This window comes from Gossypium raimondii, chromosome 13 (assembly GCF_025698545.1).
Source record: "Gossypium raimondii isolate GPD5lz chromosome 13, ASM2569854v1, whole genome shotgun sequence".
NCBI lineage: Eukaryota > Viridiplantae > Streptophyta > Magnoliopsida > Malvales > Malvaceae > Gossypium > Gossypium raimondii.
Genome location: NC_068577.1, coordinates 7,276,612 through 7,291,716, shown reverse-complemented (window position 1 = coordinate 7,291,716; position 15,105 = coordinate 7,276,612). Strand labels below are relative to the sequence as shown.

Here is a 15,105-nt window from a genome sequence, read left to right as displayed (position 1 = left end):
AGAAAGTTCTTGTCATTTAAAAATATATATATGCTAATAGCTAAGCCATCTTCCATAGCTCCTGTTACCTCTAGCATTGCTGTCATTCTTGGCATTCTATCCACAAAACCTTAACATATGATATTGCAGAATAACGTAGATATTTGTTTAAAAAATGAATAATATGAGAAATTAGTTCACCTGAAATTATCAACAAAGATATTGAGGAATGCCCATTTGAAGACAGGAAGCTTGACTGAAAAAATTATGACTTGTGGCCAATAGTCAAGTGGTCAGTGGTCTATTGGTAGAGTGTAGGACTCTTGGTTCCCGTGGCAAGGGATCAAACCTTGACAACCTCGAATATCGTAAACAGAAACAATAACTTGTGAAAAACAAATTTCATCTAATTAGATCAACAGCACTTGCAAAAACTGTACCAGATGCCTATGCAGGTATAAGGTAGAAGTGCTATCATGAAGGAAGATAAGGACCAACAAATAGGATCTCCGTCCGCAATGGCCTCCATAGCTTAAACAGTGAACATAATTCCAAAGTGAATGTCCTTACTTAGACATTCCTATCAATGGAACAACTGATATGAAATGAAAAATCTACATAGAGATTTTCGATTCAAAAGAATCTGGCAAATTGCATCTGGAGAATGGTTCCATCTTTGTCAACTTCATTACATGCTAAAATAGCCAAAAACAAATCATGATGATTTCCATGTTCCCCTTTCCTTTTGTTTTCTCTTCTTGCAGTTTAAGGCTAACTCATTTATCAAATCATTTTGCCACATATATTCTAATCTAATTTTAGTAATGACACAACATAGCATCAGTTTTGTGTAGGAGCTACTCAAATAAGAAAAAAAAATGGCACCACCGCTAATTGTATTGATCTATCATGCACGTAACAGTTCAAAAACATACCAACCAACACATTCAGGCAGCAAAATACAAACATGAGAAGTTGTATAAAGAAAAGAAGAGGTAACATCCATTCATAAATTCTAAGAATCTTCCATATAATAGATGTAATTAAATAACAGTAAGCCAAGAAAAAAGGGGCAGGACAAAGAGACTTACAAATTTTAGAAGCCTAACAAAAAAAAAAAAAAACTTAGAATGCTTTCTGAGAGGTTTTCTTCCCAAATATTGCTTCCCAAACCAAAGGTGAAAAAGGAGCCCTCTTATCCAGAAACTGTCTAACAGCTTTATCATTAACCAGAAATCCCTTTTGTTTTAAGGTTCCAATAACATTCACTGCTTCTTCCACACCCTTCTCCTTGCACAATCCATCAACCAAGCCCACAAATGTGGTGACATTTGGAGAATGTCCAGCTTCAACCATTTCCAAACAAAACTCAATGGCATCATCCAAGTGCTTACATTTATACAATCCTTGAATCAAAACAGTATAACTAAAAGCATTGGGGATCACACCTTTTGATTGCATCTTCCTGAAAATTCTCTTTGCATCCTCAAGCTTGTGTGCTTTGCAGAAGCCATCAACAACAGCTGTGTATATTACAACTTCCGGGATTGTACCCTTTTCCCTCATTAATCCAAAAAGCTTCATTGCTTCTTGGATAAGCCCATCTTTACATAGACCATCAAGCATGGCTACAGCATTGGGGATAAGACCTGTCTCTTTCATTTTCTTGAAAATCTCATCAGCATCCTCTGGTGGGGAAAGCTTTTCTTCATGCTCTTTTCTATGCATTGCTTCTGACTCAGAGGGTACTCTTTCTCTCTTGTTTTCAAGCCCAAGCTTGAATTTTTCCAAGAAGTTAACATCAGATTGAGAATCTTCTCTCTTCTTTGTAGGATCAGAAGCAAATTTGGCATTGGGGGATTGAAACGAGGAACGATTACGATCAAAGCTGGCTCCTTCGGTTTCTCTAAAAGACGGATTGAAAGGCCTTCGACCCCTTAAGGGTCGTTTGGGAATATGTTCGGTAGCCCCATCATCATCCTCATTGCTCCTGATGGATTCATTTTCAGTGATGGGTCGTTTTATATCGCTGAAAAAGCGCGTTTGCAAGACACATGACGAAGGTGCTGCCCTTGAAACGGGGTGATGGGGCTTCAAAGTTAAAACCTTCATCAGCTTCGTTAAAACCCGCCGAGCTTGTGATGATTCCATATTGCAGCACTGGTTTCTAGTACCAAAGGCTGTTCTTTTTCTTCTTCAATGCAAGGAAAACTGCTATGGGTTTCACAGGGAATGTTAGGGTTTTGAGCCCCCAAAAAGTACCAAAGGCTGTTTTTTTCTACAATTCAAAGAAACAACAATGGGTTTGACAGGGAACGAGGGTTTAAGCTTAGGGAAGTTAGGTTTTTTTAGCCCAAAAGAAAACAAAGGGGAAAAGTTTAGACCTTTAGGGGTAAAACAGTACTTTAAATACAAGCATGAAGGGTAATAGCGGTAATATGGGGAGCAAAAGTGAGCAACTTCTTGTTTTTCTTTCAGCGGTAAACTAAGACCCCATTAGCGAAGGGGCACTGGATATTAAGATAAGGTTTTATAAAATACCCAGAGTCAGAGCTCAATGCTCCTTTTCCACGCCATTAGCTTATGAAGCTCTAATGCACCCACAACCTAGTCACTTGCAGAGAGCACTTGGGTTTTGCCTTTGTTTTTCGCTATTTCAGTTTCAATAGGTAAAGGTAATGTTGCATCTTTCAATCAACCTCAGAAACCCACTGTAAAATTGTCTGTGTTTCTTTCTTTCTTTCTTTCTTTTTCTGTATTTTGTTTAGAACACTCTCTTGGGAAACCTTTGCTTTGTTGCTTGGTGTCATTCACTTGATGAAATTCTATTATCAATTGTTTGTTTCTTGCAGCCCCTTGAATCCATCTTCTTTTTTTACTGTTATTTAGTAATTTATCTTTGTAAGAATCTTCCTTCAAGAGGCACCATTTTTTTTCATTGCTTGCTTCTTTTGATGATAATTCCAGGGAAGCTAACTTGTGCTTTCCAGCTTCTTAACTATGGCTCCATTGCAACATAATTTACTTTTTTAGTCTTCAAGTGAATGTGAATTTATATGATTGTTTCTAGAGTTAATGTCATTTATCTGCTTGTGCCTTTGTAGCAGACATGGATGTTACTAGCTGTCAAAATGGTGGTAGCATCATGTGGTTCTTCAGAGACAAAGGTTTTGATGATAAAAGCATCAATGAAATGTTCAAGAAATGTAAGCGCCTTCAAGGCGTGCACAAGGAAAGAGCCTCCGAAAACTGGTCTTACCTGAAAAGCATTGGTATTCAAGAGAGAAAGCTACCTTCTGTTGTTTCCAAGTGCCCCAAAATCCTTGCCCTTGGTCTATATGAGAAGCTTGTCCCCATGGTAGAGTGCCTTGCTACGCTAGGAACCGAACGCCGCGAAGTTGCTTCTGCCATTGCTAGATTCCCTCAAATAGTCTCACACAGTGTGGAAGAGAAGCTTTGCCCACTCTTGGCTTTCTTTCAAGCATTGGGAGTCTCTGAAAGGCAACTAGGCAAAATGATATTGCTAAATCCTAGGCTTATCAGTTATAGCATTGAATCTAAACTCACAGATATTGTTAACTTCCTTGCCACACTTGGCCTTACCAGAGAATGGATGATCGGTAAAGTTCTGGCAAAATACCCGTTTATAATGGGTTATAGTGTCAACAAAAGGCTACGTCCTACAACCGAGTTCTTAAAATCGGTTGGTTTATCCAAGACAGATCTTCAAACAGTGACCATGAACTTTCCCGAAGTCTTGTGCCGTGATGTTGACAAGATTCTAAGACCAAACTTTGCATATCTTGAAAGAAGTGGATTTGAGGATAGACAGATAGCAGCTTTGGTGACTGGCTATCCCCCTATTCTAATCAAGAGCATCAAGAATTCCTTAGAACCTAGGATTAAGTTCTTGGTTGAGGTGATGGGGAGGCAAATCGATGAAGTAGCTAATTACCCTGACTTTTTCCGGCACGGTTTAAAGAAGCGAGTAGAGTTGCGGCACCGGCTTTTAAAAGAGAAGGATGTCAATTGTAGCTTAAGTGAAATGCTAGACTGCAATCACAAGAAGTTTCTATTGAAGTTTGGTTTGTTTGAAGGACTTGCCTGAGGTACTATAGCCATTAGCCACTTTCAAATTCTCTTTTGATTATCATTTTTCATATTGTAGCTTGATTGTCACCATTGGTACATGAAGTGAATTTTGAATATTTTTCTGAACTTTATCTATCAGAAATTAAGATCAGCAGCAATTGCAGCTTTTATTATAACATCTGACTTAATGCCCTATGAACTATGAAGCCTAAGTTCCAAATTCCTTTATAATTTTTTCAACATATTGAGCCAGTTGAGTTGATTTTGGGTGAGACCAATTGAGCCATTTTGAGTTTAGGGTCATTTAAGTTCGAGTCAGTTTAAGCTCAAGGTATCTATCCACATCTACAGTGGATAATAGTTTTAAAATCTGTAATCAAATATTATCTAAATATGCAATATTCAAATCAATACAATGGATCGGATATCTATAAAGATCCAAATTGCCATCCCTACCCCCAATGATGCAATGTTTTTACCTCCACTGTTACAGTTGGAAACCATAATTCTCAAACATGTTAGTTGAGTTGATTTTGGGTGAGATCAATTTGGATTCATACTCATTTTAAGTTTGCAATACTTTGAGTTCGAATAAATTTCAATTTTGAACCATTTGGATTTTATAATCATGTTTCAAGTCGAGTCACAGTTGCGTCTTAATCATTTTAGGTTGGGCTGAATGACTTTTATAGTGAAATTGAATTTGGTCAAATTTGGATTAATCATATCGGTTTTCTGAGTTCGGTTCAAAATTTAGAAGTTTAATCATTTTGATGCATGAAGCAGTTACCCAGAAATCTTACAGACTATATTATTGACACAGGGTCACCAACTCTCAACACGGTTCTACAGAAAGAAACTCAAATTGACAAACTGTGCACCTAAATGGCTAAAACACATCGATTATACTATACATGGCCACCAGACTGAGGCCTTTCCTAATTGTTCTATCAGCATTCAAAGGTGAAGGAAAGCCTAGGGTCGGATTGAAGACAAAGACTTGAAATACAAAATCAGATGAGATTAAAATCGAAACTATATAGGAGAAATGTTTTGCAGCATCACAGGCCATCCTTCATGCTGATCTTTATATTTTGCACTTTAATTGACAGCTGCAGCTTATGATCTTCAATGTCTTTTAAAACAGAAAGCAGATTCGACCTGTAAACTTCACATTTTCGACTCGCATAGTCCAGCTCATTTGTAAGTTCTCGGATCTTCTTGTCCATGTCATCCTGAAAAACAGCAAAGCACCCAACGTTATATCGAATATGGAATGAGCATGATCTATAATGCAAAAACAGTGCCTCTATAAAACAAAAGCATGAGGGACAGCAAAACGAGTCATATCAAAGCCACAAAGCTAACAACATAGCTTACAAATTCATCAAGCATATATTTCATTTCACTTCAAAGAAAAATGATATATTAGCAATATGATGAAGAGCAAAGACATAATTGTCAAAAACAATAACAGATGGATTAAACCTAGAGGTACTTGCTACAGAAAATGAGAGAATCTCTGTTCTAGTTTCAAGTGCTGAAGCCGCTGAGGTAACTGTATGCCTTTTATCTGTTCCCACTGACACTACAATTCGGGTGTGCCCTTTAAGTTGATGATGCAATCAAAACCTTTACAAGTGTACAACATAATTTCTAGAGCTACCTATATGTTAAATGATATATCCATGGAGAAAGTTTGAACAGAAAAAAATCTTAGTGGTAAGTCTTAATACGATAAAAACAATTTCAAACGCAAACAGTAGGCCAGGTACTGAAGGAAAGGACTCATGTACATAGCTTTTCCATTCAATACATTATATGTAGACCAAGCAACGGGAATAATAGAATAATAGTTCTGACCTCAGATAATGGTTGACAGGGCATTTTGTGATTAGTGGTATTTGCCCGACTAGCATCACGTGCAGAGTCCCCCCTGATCCGCCCGTTAACCAGTGTAGCCCTGCCCTCATTCTTTGTTGCAAGTGCAACTCTTTTGGCAGCCTGTTGGAGAGCATCTATTGCCACATTGCAAGTGTCTAAAGACTTTGATCCTTCATCAACAAGTTTGAAGGTCTCATGGCGTAGGGTATTATACCGGACTGTATGAGATTCAAGATAATTAGTATATACATCGCTAGAACGTTCTTCTAATATAACACTACTCCTTGCATTTTTCGTCCATCGTTTCAAAATATAATGAGATGGGAGCGTAAGGACATTGGTTACTCTGAAAACTGCCAATACATGTCTACATAGAAGACCAGAAAACTCAAACATCTGGCAGCTACAAGCGGCCTTCATTTCTAAAACATTGAACTTAACATAGTAGGATTTATGATCCTCTCCGAACTTTGCCACCTGATATGTTATAACATCATCATCATCGTCTGATTTTGATGCCATGAATGTCAGAGTCCCAACTAACTCCTCCTGAAATCTCGTAAACAGTTTTCTGGTATAAAGCTCTGACGCCTGTTTCTCCATTGGAGATGGGGTCTTCAGAGCAGGGGAAGTGTTCATTGTATCATAATCAGCTTTCACTTCTTTCTCATTTCGACTCTCCAGAGCTTTCTCATAGAGCTTAAAGAACTGATTTAGATTAGTTGAAGCATTCACAAAGCCATCAAAGTATGAGTTCATGCTATCACTTCGTTGAGTTATAGACATCTCAGCAAAAAAAGTGTCCCGCAGATATACAGGGATCCAGTGCCTGCGATCATTGTACATCATCTGAAGCCATTCATGATCCCTGAGTTCGTATCGATCTACAAGAGACAGCCAACAAGACTCAAACTCCTCAATCGACTCAGGCAAGTTAACACACTTATGGAAATCCGCCTCAAACGTCGGATGCTTAAGGAACACATGGGACAACTTCTCTTGGCATTTCTTGAAGATGTGCCATTTGCAGAAACGGTGCCGAGTCTCAGGGAAAACCTGTGTAATGGCTGATCGTATAACAGCATCATGATCAGTGGTGATAGACACCGGAGGGCGACCAGACATTGCCATAAGCCAAGTCTTGAACAGCCAAACAAACGATGCTTCCGATTCATTTATTAAGAAAGCACATCCAAACAAAATTGGCTGTCCATGGTGGTTTACCCCAGTGAAAGGTGCAAAAGGTAATCGATACCTGTTCGACCTATAGGTAGTATCAAAGGTAACAGTATCCCCAAAGTAAGTATAATTCATCCTAGACTTGGGGTCAGCCCAAAATACATTACTCGTCAAAGCTTGATCCTCGTCACCCTGAACAGCGAAAAAGAAATTCGGGTTCTCAGCTTGCATTTGCCTCAAATAGTCCAAGAGTAATTGAATATCTCCTTCCAAGCTCCTCTGCCGATTATTCCTCATATAGTTCCTACAATCCACTTCTGTAAACCCAACCTTACTAATTCCACCATATTCTTTTATTAAAGCAGACATAATCCTACGAGGTCCCATCCCAGCAGCTTGCAATGTATCAATCAAAGTCTTGGCAGGCCCAGATATTTGCCTATGAGACCTAAGACAATGAACTTGATCAGGTGGAACAAGCTCATGATTATGTTCTCGAACAAATCCAGACACAACCCATTTCCCAGAATCTTGCACTTTAACAGACAAGGAAGCCTTACACCCTACTCTAGTTATAGTACGAGGACGCTTAATCTCCCTATCCTTAGTTCTCTTCTCATTCAAATTCCTAAACCCTTCTTTAGCACAAACAAACTGTCTCTGAATAATCGCTCCGTCGCGCCTGGAACGGCGAGAAGAACTCACACGCGTACTAAAACCGACACGGCGAGCATACGAATTGTAGAAGGCCTTAGCGGCTTCTTCAGACTCGAATTCCATACCTTCATAAGGCTCGAGATCCAGTAGGTCACCTTCTGGAAGGTAAATTTCACCGCCGCCGGTTCCGAAGCCACCTCCATTGCTATTAGAAGCGAGAATTGAAGAGGGAGCGGGACTATCAGCCATGTCCTCATCAACGTCTAACCCTATATTGGCATCATCGTCGCCGTCGCGACCGCTGCTACCTCCTCCGCCTAAGCCTATATCGAATTCGAGAATCTCCGGGTCCATGTAATTGATTTTTTTAAGAAAAAATGGGAAAAAAAAATTTAATTTCGTGGAAGTGGGACTGAAGTGGTGAAAAAAGAAGCAAGCTTTGCCATGGAAGAATTAAAAAGGCAAAGGAGGAGGTAGGTTTTCTGGAGAAATGAGGGGAAACCCTAAATCGAGATTTTTTTTTTAAAAAAAATTGGGGATTTTATGAAGAAATGGATATTGAAGTTTTGAATTAAGAAAAAAGAAGGTAAAAATTATAAAGAAGGCAATGAAAATGCTGTGAAATAAAAAATGGAAAATGTCTGCAAATTGCCGCTAAAAGGTTAATAATAAGCAAAGGCCAAATGCTTCAACTCTTCACAAACATATGCTTCAAAAATATTTATGTGCCAAAGTTGAAGTTGATACGTAACAACTACAATCCCTTTTATCTAAAAATAACCTTAAAATCAACCCCTTTACTCCTCTCAACATCCATTATTCTAAATTGGAAAGGAATTTCAAGAAAACTATCAAATTGAATTTATTAACTATTCACTATGTCTCTACTTTCATTATTGTTTGAATAAGTTGAGTCCAACTATATTGTAACTATATTGTTCTAATTCGAGATAAATGCATTGTATTTAGAGAATAGTGCTTTCTATTCTCTTATACAACATAGAGGAAATAAATTATTTTTAAAATAGTTTCTATGAAATACCTTACCTTTACACCATGTTTGGTTGGGTATACTGGCATAGCCATTACACCCCTATTTCGTGGGCCCCATTTAATCCCACTTAATCCTTTATTTGGTTCGGTGTATTGGCTAATACGGGTCTATATTACGGACGTAATCCCCAAAATCTACCGATTTCTATTCTCTTCCTTTTGGTCAGTTTAGCTCATGTTTTAGTTTTATCCCCTGTTTTACCCTCTTGATCGACGCTTCCCCTTTTTGTCTTCTGTTTCTTCCTTCTAGCTTGGGGTTTCTGCAGATTTGCTCTCTCTGTCTCTCTAATATTTTTTACAACACAATTTACGCTTGGCCTTCTCAACCTTTTCTTTTATTTTTCTCTCTGTCACTCTTTCGTTTGCTCTCATTTGGTGGGTTTCCAAGTTTACTGCAACTGAAAGCTAAACCAAGGTTTGTAACTCTCTTTTGCTCTCAAACTGCTTTAATGTTTGCAGCTCTAAATTTGTCGCTGTTTTTTTCCCTGTTGATCCATTAGGTTCAAGAAATTGAGCTTTTTTCTGTTTCAGATTTGATTTTGAGTAGTTATTTTCCTTCTTTACGATGTCAAATTTTAAGTTTGATTGGTTTACTTTGATGGGTTTGTGTTATTGGATTAATTTCTATGGATTCCTGTATTTTAATTAGCTTAAGAGTTCCGAGTAGAGTTCTATTTCTTAAAGGTTGTTGTTGCTGGTGGAAACTGGAACTCGAAATTTTAAATCTTGGACATGAAAAGACGAATAGGAGTAAGCATATGTGTGTTGTAATTGGTCAACTTCTTTCTTGGTTTAGCAATCGTTTTATATCTAACATATAATTTCTCTTTTCAATATTCGATATGTAGATTAGGTTGTCGTTCAGTAAAGTTCACTTCATGATTTGTGCCTAATTTTTTATTTTGAGTTTGACCCTTTGAGTTTTCAATACTGCCTAATTTTTTTATTTCGGTGAGAATTTTCGGTCGGGGTACTGGTATTTTCTACTAGTTTAAACACAATTGCAGTGAGAACAACTTCAGTTTGAGGTTCTATAAGATAATAAAAAACCCAAATATTTGGATAGTTAAAGAATACATGAAACCGTAATATACATGGTTTTTTTCTGGATGGAATTTTCATAGCTTTTTGGGCTGGCATATATTGAATAAAAGGTTCTTTTCTGGCCGTGCTATGTCTATTTATTAGTTTAATGGTCAGTCATTGTGAAAGTGAGTCATTGGATTTAACATGTTTCAAAAAAAAAAACGAGTTGAGGTAGTTATCATGATGAACCATTTGTGCATGTATATTTATGAGATTTTGATGTCTGATTTCTTTCTACATGCATCTCTACACCTAGTGATTATAACTTCCTGCGAAAATTTTGTCACCATTTTGGTTGCCTAGATCTTTATCCTTTTATTAGTATAACTCATCTTCTACCTAAGTTGCTTAATAGAATTGTTCATGCTTCTTTCGGTGAGTCCCGTTACTTCTCTTTTAGAGTTTGATTTAATAGCGAGGCGACAATTTCCACTTCTTGGTTATATTTTGTTTGGTTCCTTTTTCATGTCTATGGTTATGGTTCCTATTGTTGTTGCATTTGTACAAAATATTATCCAGTCCAAGAAAGGATTCCCCTTAACTTCTTAAAATCCAAACATTAAATCTAGAAAGATTTGATATTGAATTGCATAAGCAATTGCTGTTATTGTTCTTGGATTTGTTCATACATTTTTGTCTCACAATTTATGCCAACAAGTATATACAACAAGTCTATTTAACAAGTCCTTCCAAACACATTTTTAATTGGTATTAAAGCCTAATAACAAAAGCTTTTGGTGTGATTTTCTATTTGGTGAGTTAAAATAAATTTTATGAAGGAAGGTAGCTCAACTTCAAAACTACTTATTTACAAAATAAACTATGCCTATTGGAAGATTGAGATGTGAACATTCATCAAGTCTATGGATAAAAGAGCTTGAAAATCATCTATTTAACTAGATGAGAGCCTCCTAAAACAATAAGCTTATATGGGTCACATATTGTAAAATCAAAAGCATAATGTATCACTAAAGAAGATAAGATTGTAAACTTGACATTCATACGAAATTATAGGATTTCTTGCACTAGTGATTACTTAGATGGGCGTTAGATATAATACAATGAATAAATTGTAAGGTGATTAAAATTGAAGGAATAAATTAGAAACATTTTATTAAAAATAAAACTAATTAAATGTGTATATTCATATACAACGCATTAATTAAAAATATTTTAAATAATTAAAATTAAAATATTATTTTAATAATATTACATATATATCGACTTTTGAACCATTATAAATTAAACTCAATCCAATCATGAGTAAATAAAATAAAAATTGGATCATTAGATATAATCAAGTAAACAACTTGATTAAAAACAAATATTCATTGTTATTATGATTGAAAGTGCTTTTAAAAATTGTTTAAAGAAAATGTGGTTTGTTAATGTTAAATTTGTAACATTGTTGATTAAAAACAAATATTCATTGTTATTATGATTGAAAGTGCTTTTAAAAATTGTTTAAAGAAAAATGTGGTTTGTTAATGTTAAATTTGTAACATTGTTGATTAAAAACAAATATTCATTGTTAATGTTAATGTTAAAGTTCTATTTTTTGCTTCGTTAAGATTCTAAATTTGTATTGTTCATTTTTCTTTGATAGTGTGATATTGCTTTCTATTGAAGCGGCTTGTTTGATTGCTTGCTCCACCCACAGTTGATCGTCTTCTTTTCACACAACCACTGTAAGTTCTTTGGCAATTAAATTATTTAATTTTATTTTACTGTTATTGAAATTATGATTGAAGAAATGTGACCCTTTTACTACAATTTGACAATATGGAACACATTAATATCTTGCAGTAATGGTTCGTCTGCCCTTAATTGCACAAAGTGTGAGGCGTAAAAGAATTGGTATTGCAATGAGGCTATGGTTGGAAATCTGTAGAATTGCGATTTGGTTCTTATTTACAATGGGTGCCAGCCTTAGCCTACATACTTATAGACCTAGGATTAGGTCCTATACCTTAGATTTTTATGCAAAACGGGATTATGTGAAAAGGCTTGTATATGCTAGTGATGAGACATGTATTGAACAAGTTAGGATGAATAGAACTGCCTTTTTTAAACTATGTGAGATGTTAGAATCGTTAGGGGGATTGAAATCGTCAAGAAACATGCTTATTGATGAGCAAGTGGCAATGTTTTTACATATCATCTCCCATCACCTGAAAAATCGAGTTATCAAGCATCACTTTAGTAGGTCCGGGGAAATTGTTAGCAGATCATTTCATAGTGTTTTAAACGCTGTCATACGCTTACAAGATGTGTTATTTAAAAAGGCAGAGCCAATTACAGCTAATTCTTCAGACACAAGGTGGAAATGGTTTAAGGTATTGGACTGAGTTTTATATATAGCTTGTACATAATTTAGTTGATTTAGATTTAAATTTAGGATCCTAACTGAAGGTTTTATAACATGTGAATTGCTTAGGTGCTCTTGATGGAACCCACATCAAGATTAGGGTTCCAACAGTTGATAAACCTAGATATTGAACGCGAAAAGGTGACATAGCAACAAATATGTTAGGTGTTTGTACACCTGAAATGCAATTTGTTTATGTTCTTCCTGGTTGGGAAGGTTCTGTTGCTGATGGACGAGTTCTTCGAGATGCTATTAGTAGGAGACATGGACTAAAGTTCCCCATGGTAAAGTGGATAGTTAGAGGACTTTGAATTATTCATTAAGATCAAACTTTTTTTGGGGAATTAATCATTTAAAATCTTTTTTTATAGGTTGTTATTATCTAGTTAATGCTGGATACACAAATTGTGAGGGATTTCTTGCACCTTTTAGAGGACAACGATATCATTTGAATGAGTGGCGTCAGGGTTATTAGCCTAGTACTCCGCAAGAATTTTTTAATATGAAACATGCCTCAGCATGTAATGTTATTGAAAGATGCTTCGGGCTATTAAAACTTAGATGGGGAATACTAAGGAGTCCATCATTCTATCCTGTAAGGGTGCACAATAGAATCATTATTGCATGTTGTTTGCTCCATAATTTTATTCGGACCCATATGAGTATTGATCCTATTGAAGCGGAGGTGGGAGAAGGATTATCTAGTAATGTGGTAGATGACAATGAACCGAATATCGTAAATAGTCATCCATCGGATGCTTGAGCTACTTGGAGGATAGAACTAGCCAACCAAATGTTCGATGAATGGCAAGCATCTAGAAATTAGTTAGGTTTAGGGAGAAAATGAGTTTGAGTAGATTTCTTTATGTTATTTTATGTATAGTGCTTTTAAAACTTTGGTGGCGTTTGAATTGCTTTTTCTATTGTACTAAACTTGTTGAATTATAATTTAATTTCTTTCCATTCAGCATGTGTTATAATTTTATACAGTGTTGAGCTTTTGATTCATGATATTGAACTTAATTATAATTTTATAAAGTGTTCACCTTTTGATTCATGATATTAATAGTGATTAATACAATTTGTTTTTTTCTTAAGATAATTATGTCAGGTGTTTCAGAATCAAATGTTTCTTCTCAAGCTTCTCGAGGAACCAAAAGGAAATGGGTTCTAGAAGAAGATGCAGCATTGGTTTCCTGCATGGTGGACTTGCACAATGTTGGAACATTTAATGCTGATACCGGGTTCAAAGCCGGTTATTTAAACGAGTTGGAAAAAATGCTAGAAAAGGCTTTACCTAATGCAATGTTGAAGGCTAGACCTAATATTGAATTGAGGATTAGGTTACTAAAAAATGGAGTGGTCAATCGTGTATGACATGCTTAATGGCCAAAACAATAGCGGTTTTGGTTGGGACGAGCATAGGCAGCTCGTTGTTGCTGAAGATGCGGTTTGGGACTCTTATTTAAAGGTAAGAATTATTTCAAGTCTTTATTATCTTATTTTTACCAAACTTATAACTAATATAATTTCCTCATTTTTTTAGAGTCACAAAGAAGCCGCTCAATTCAGACATCGTACTTTCCCTTACTACGACCAGCTTACTGCCATATATGCAAGAGATTGAGCGACTGAGAAAGATGCTCAAACAGTCGCTGATGTTCTTGAAAAAATAAATGCTGAAGGTGTACCTACTACAGATATGAATGAAGAAAGAAACTCATTCTATGACTGCGAAGCTGACGTCTCTTTAGATGACATGGATGTTTCTGCTACGGAGCCGTGACGAGATAGAGACCAAGGGGGTTCCTCATCTTCAAACAAGAAAAAGAAGAATTCTGATGCTCCTGATAATATTTCTTCTTCATTTAATGAGACTGCCACTTTATTGGCCGAAAACATGCGGGTCATTGGCGAACAAATCAGTAGGAGTATTGCCTCCGATGTGGTAGTTCAACAGAAGTCAGAAGAATTCCAAATCATCCAAGAGAAAGCTACAAATTTATATTCAACCTTATGGGAAATTGAAGGTTTAACCGTGGACGAGCGGTATCGAACTTTGAGTAAAATTCCAGATCATCCAACTCAAATGCTCGTTTTCTTTAGTTTACCTTCTGATGCGCGGTTGGAATGGGTCAGAAGATTTCTTTCTGACCATTAAAAATCAATGTTCAAACTTTTTGATGTTGTAAAACTATATAACATATGGATTATGATGTAGAATTTCATTTTCATCTAACCTTTTGTTAATATAAGTTAATTATGTTTATGCGAATATAATTCTCAAGTTACATTATGATTTTAGTAAATTCATATAAGAATATTTATTATTAAGAATTTTATGAAATTATATATCATTATTAAATTATATTTAATATTAATTATTTTAAATTATACAAATTCATATAAGAAAATTTATTATCAAGAATTTTATGAAATCATATATTATTATTAAATTATATTTAATATTAATTATTTTAAATTATAGAAATTCATATAAGAAAATTTATTAGTAATAATTATTTTAAATTTTATAAATCATATATTTTAATTACAATATATTTAATAATTATTATTTCAAATTATATTTTATAGTATCATATATTATGATTTTAGTAAATTCATATAAGAATATTGATTATTAAGAATTTTATTAAATTATATATCTTAATTAAAATATATTTAATAATAATTATGTTAAATTATATTTTATAGTATCATATATGATTTTAGTAAATTCATATAAGAATATTGATTATTAAGAATTTTATCAAATTATATATTTTAATTAAAATATATTTAATAAT

The 15,105-nt window shown here is 35.2% G+C and overlaps 3 protein-coding genes across 5 annotated transcripts; 1 reads left to right on the top strand and 2 right to left on the bottom strand.

Moving 5' to 3' along the window:
- Positions 1-980: 980 nt before the first annotated feature.
- LOC105782243 (pentatricopeptide repeat-containing protein At4g38150) lies at positions 981-2,313 on the bottom strand. Of its 2 annotated transcripts, XM_012606857.2 has the most exons (2): positions 1,428-2,313; positions 981-1,325 (listed from the first exon to the last, which is right to left on the bottom strand). In XM_012606857.2, exons 1-2 carry the CDS (start codon positions 2,128-2,130, stop codon positions 1,105-1,107), a joined length of 924 nt encoding a protein of 307 aa, XP_012462311.1. In that variant the 5' UTR covers positions 2,131-2,313; the 3' UTR covers positions 981-1,104. The 2 variants fall into 2 exon arrangements, with proteins under 2 accessions (XP_012462311.1, XP_012462310.1); XM_012606856.2 differs by having other exon boundaries at positions 981-2,313.
- Positions 2,314-2,465: 152 nt separating this feature from the next.
- Positions 2,466-5,372, top strand: LOC105782244 (transcription termination factor MTERF6, chloroplastic/mitochondrial). 2 transcript variants are annotated; one of them, XM_012606859.2, is made up of 3 exons: positions 2,466-2,654; positions 3,087-4,088; positions 4,895-5,372. In XM_012606859.2, exon 2 carries the CDS (start codon positions 3,089-3,091, stop codon positions 4,085-4,087), a length of 999 nt encoding a protein of 332 aa, XP_012462313.1. In that variant the 5' UTR covers positions 2,466-2,654; positions 3,087-3,088; the 3' UTR covers position 4,088; positions 4,895-5,372. The 2 variants fall into 2 exon arrangements, with proteins under 2 accessions (XP_012462313.1, XP_012462314.1); XM_012606860.2 differs by lacking the exon at positions 4,895-5,372 and having other exon boundaries at positions 2,466-2,648; positions 3,087-4,247.
- LOC105782242 (protein FAR1-RELATED SEQUENCE 5) lies at positions 4,858-8,523 on the bottom strand. Its single transcript, XM_012606855.2, has 2 exons — positions 5,935-8,523; positions 4,858-5,306 (listed from the first exon to the last, which is right to left on the bottom strand). Exons 1-2 carry the CDS (start codon positions 8,143-8,145, stop codon positions 5,133-5,135), a joined length of 2,385 nt encoding a protein of 794 aa, XP_012462309.1. The 5' UTR covers positions 8,146-8,523; the 3' UTR covers positions 4,858-5,132.
- Positions 8,524-15,105: the final 6,582 nt, after the last annotated feature.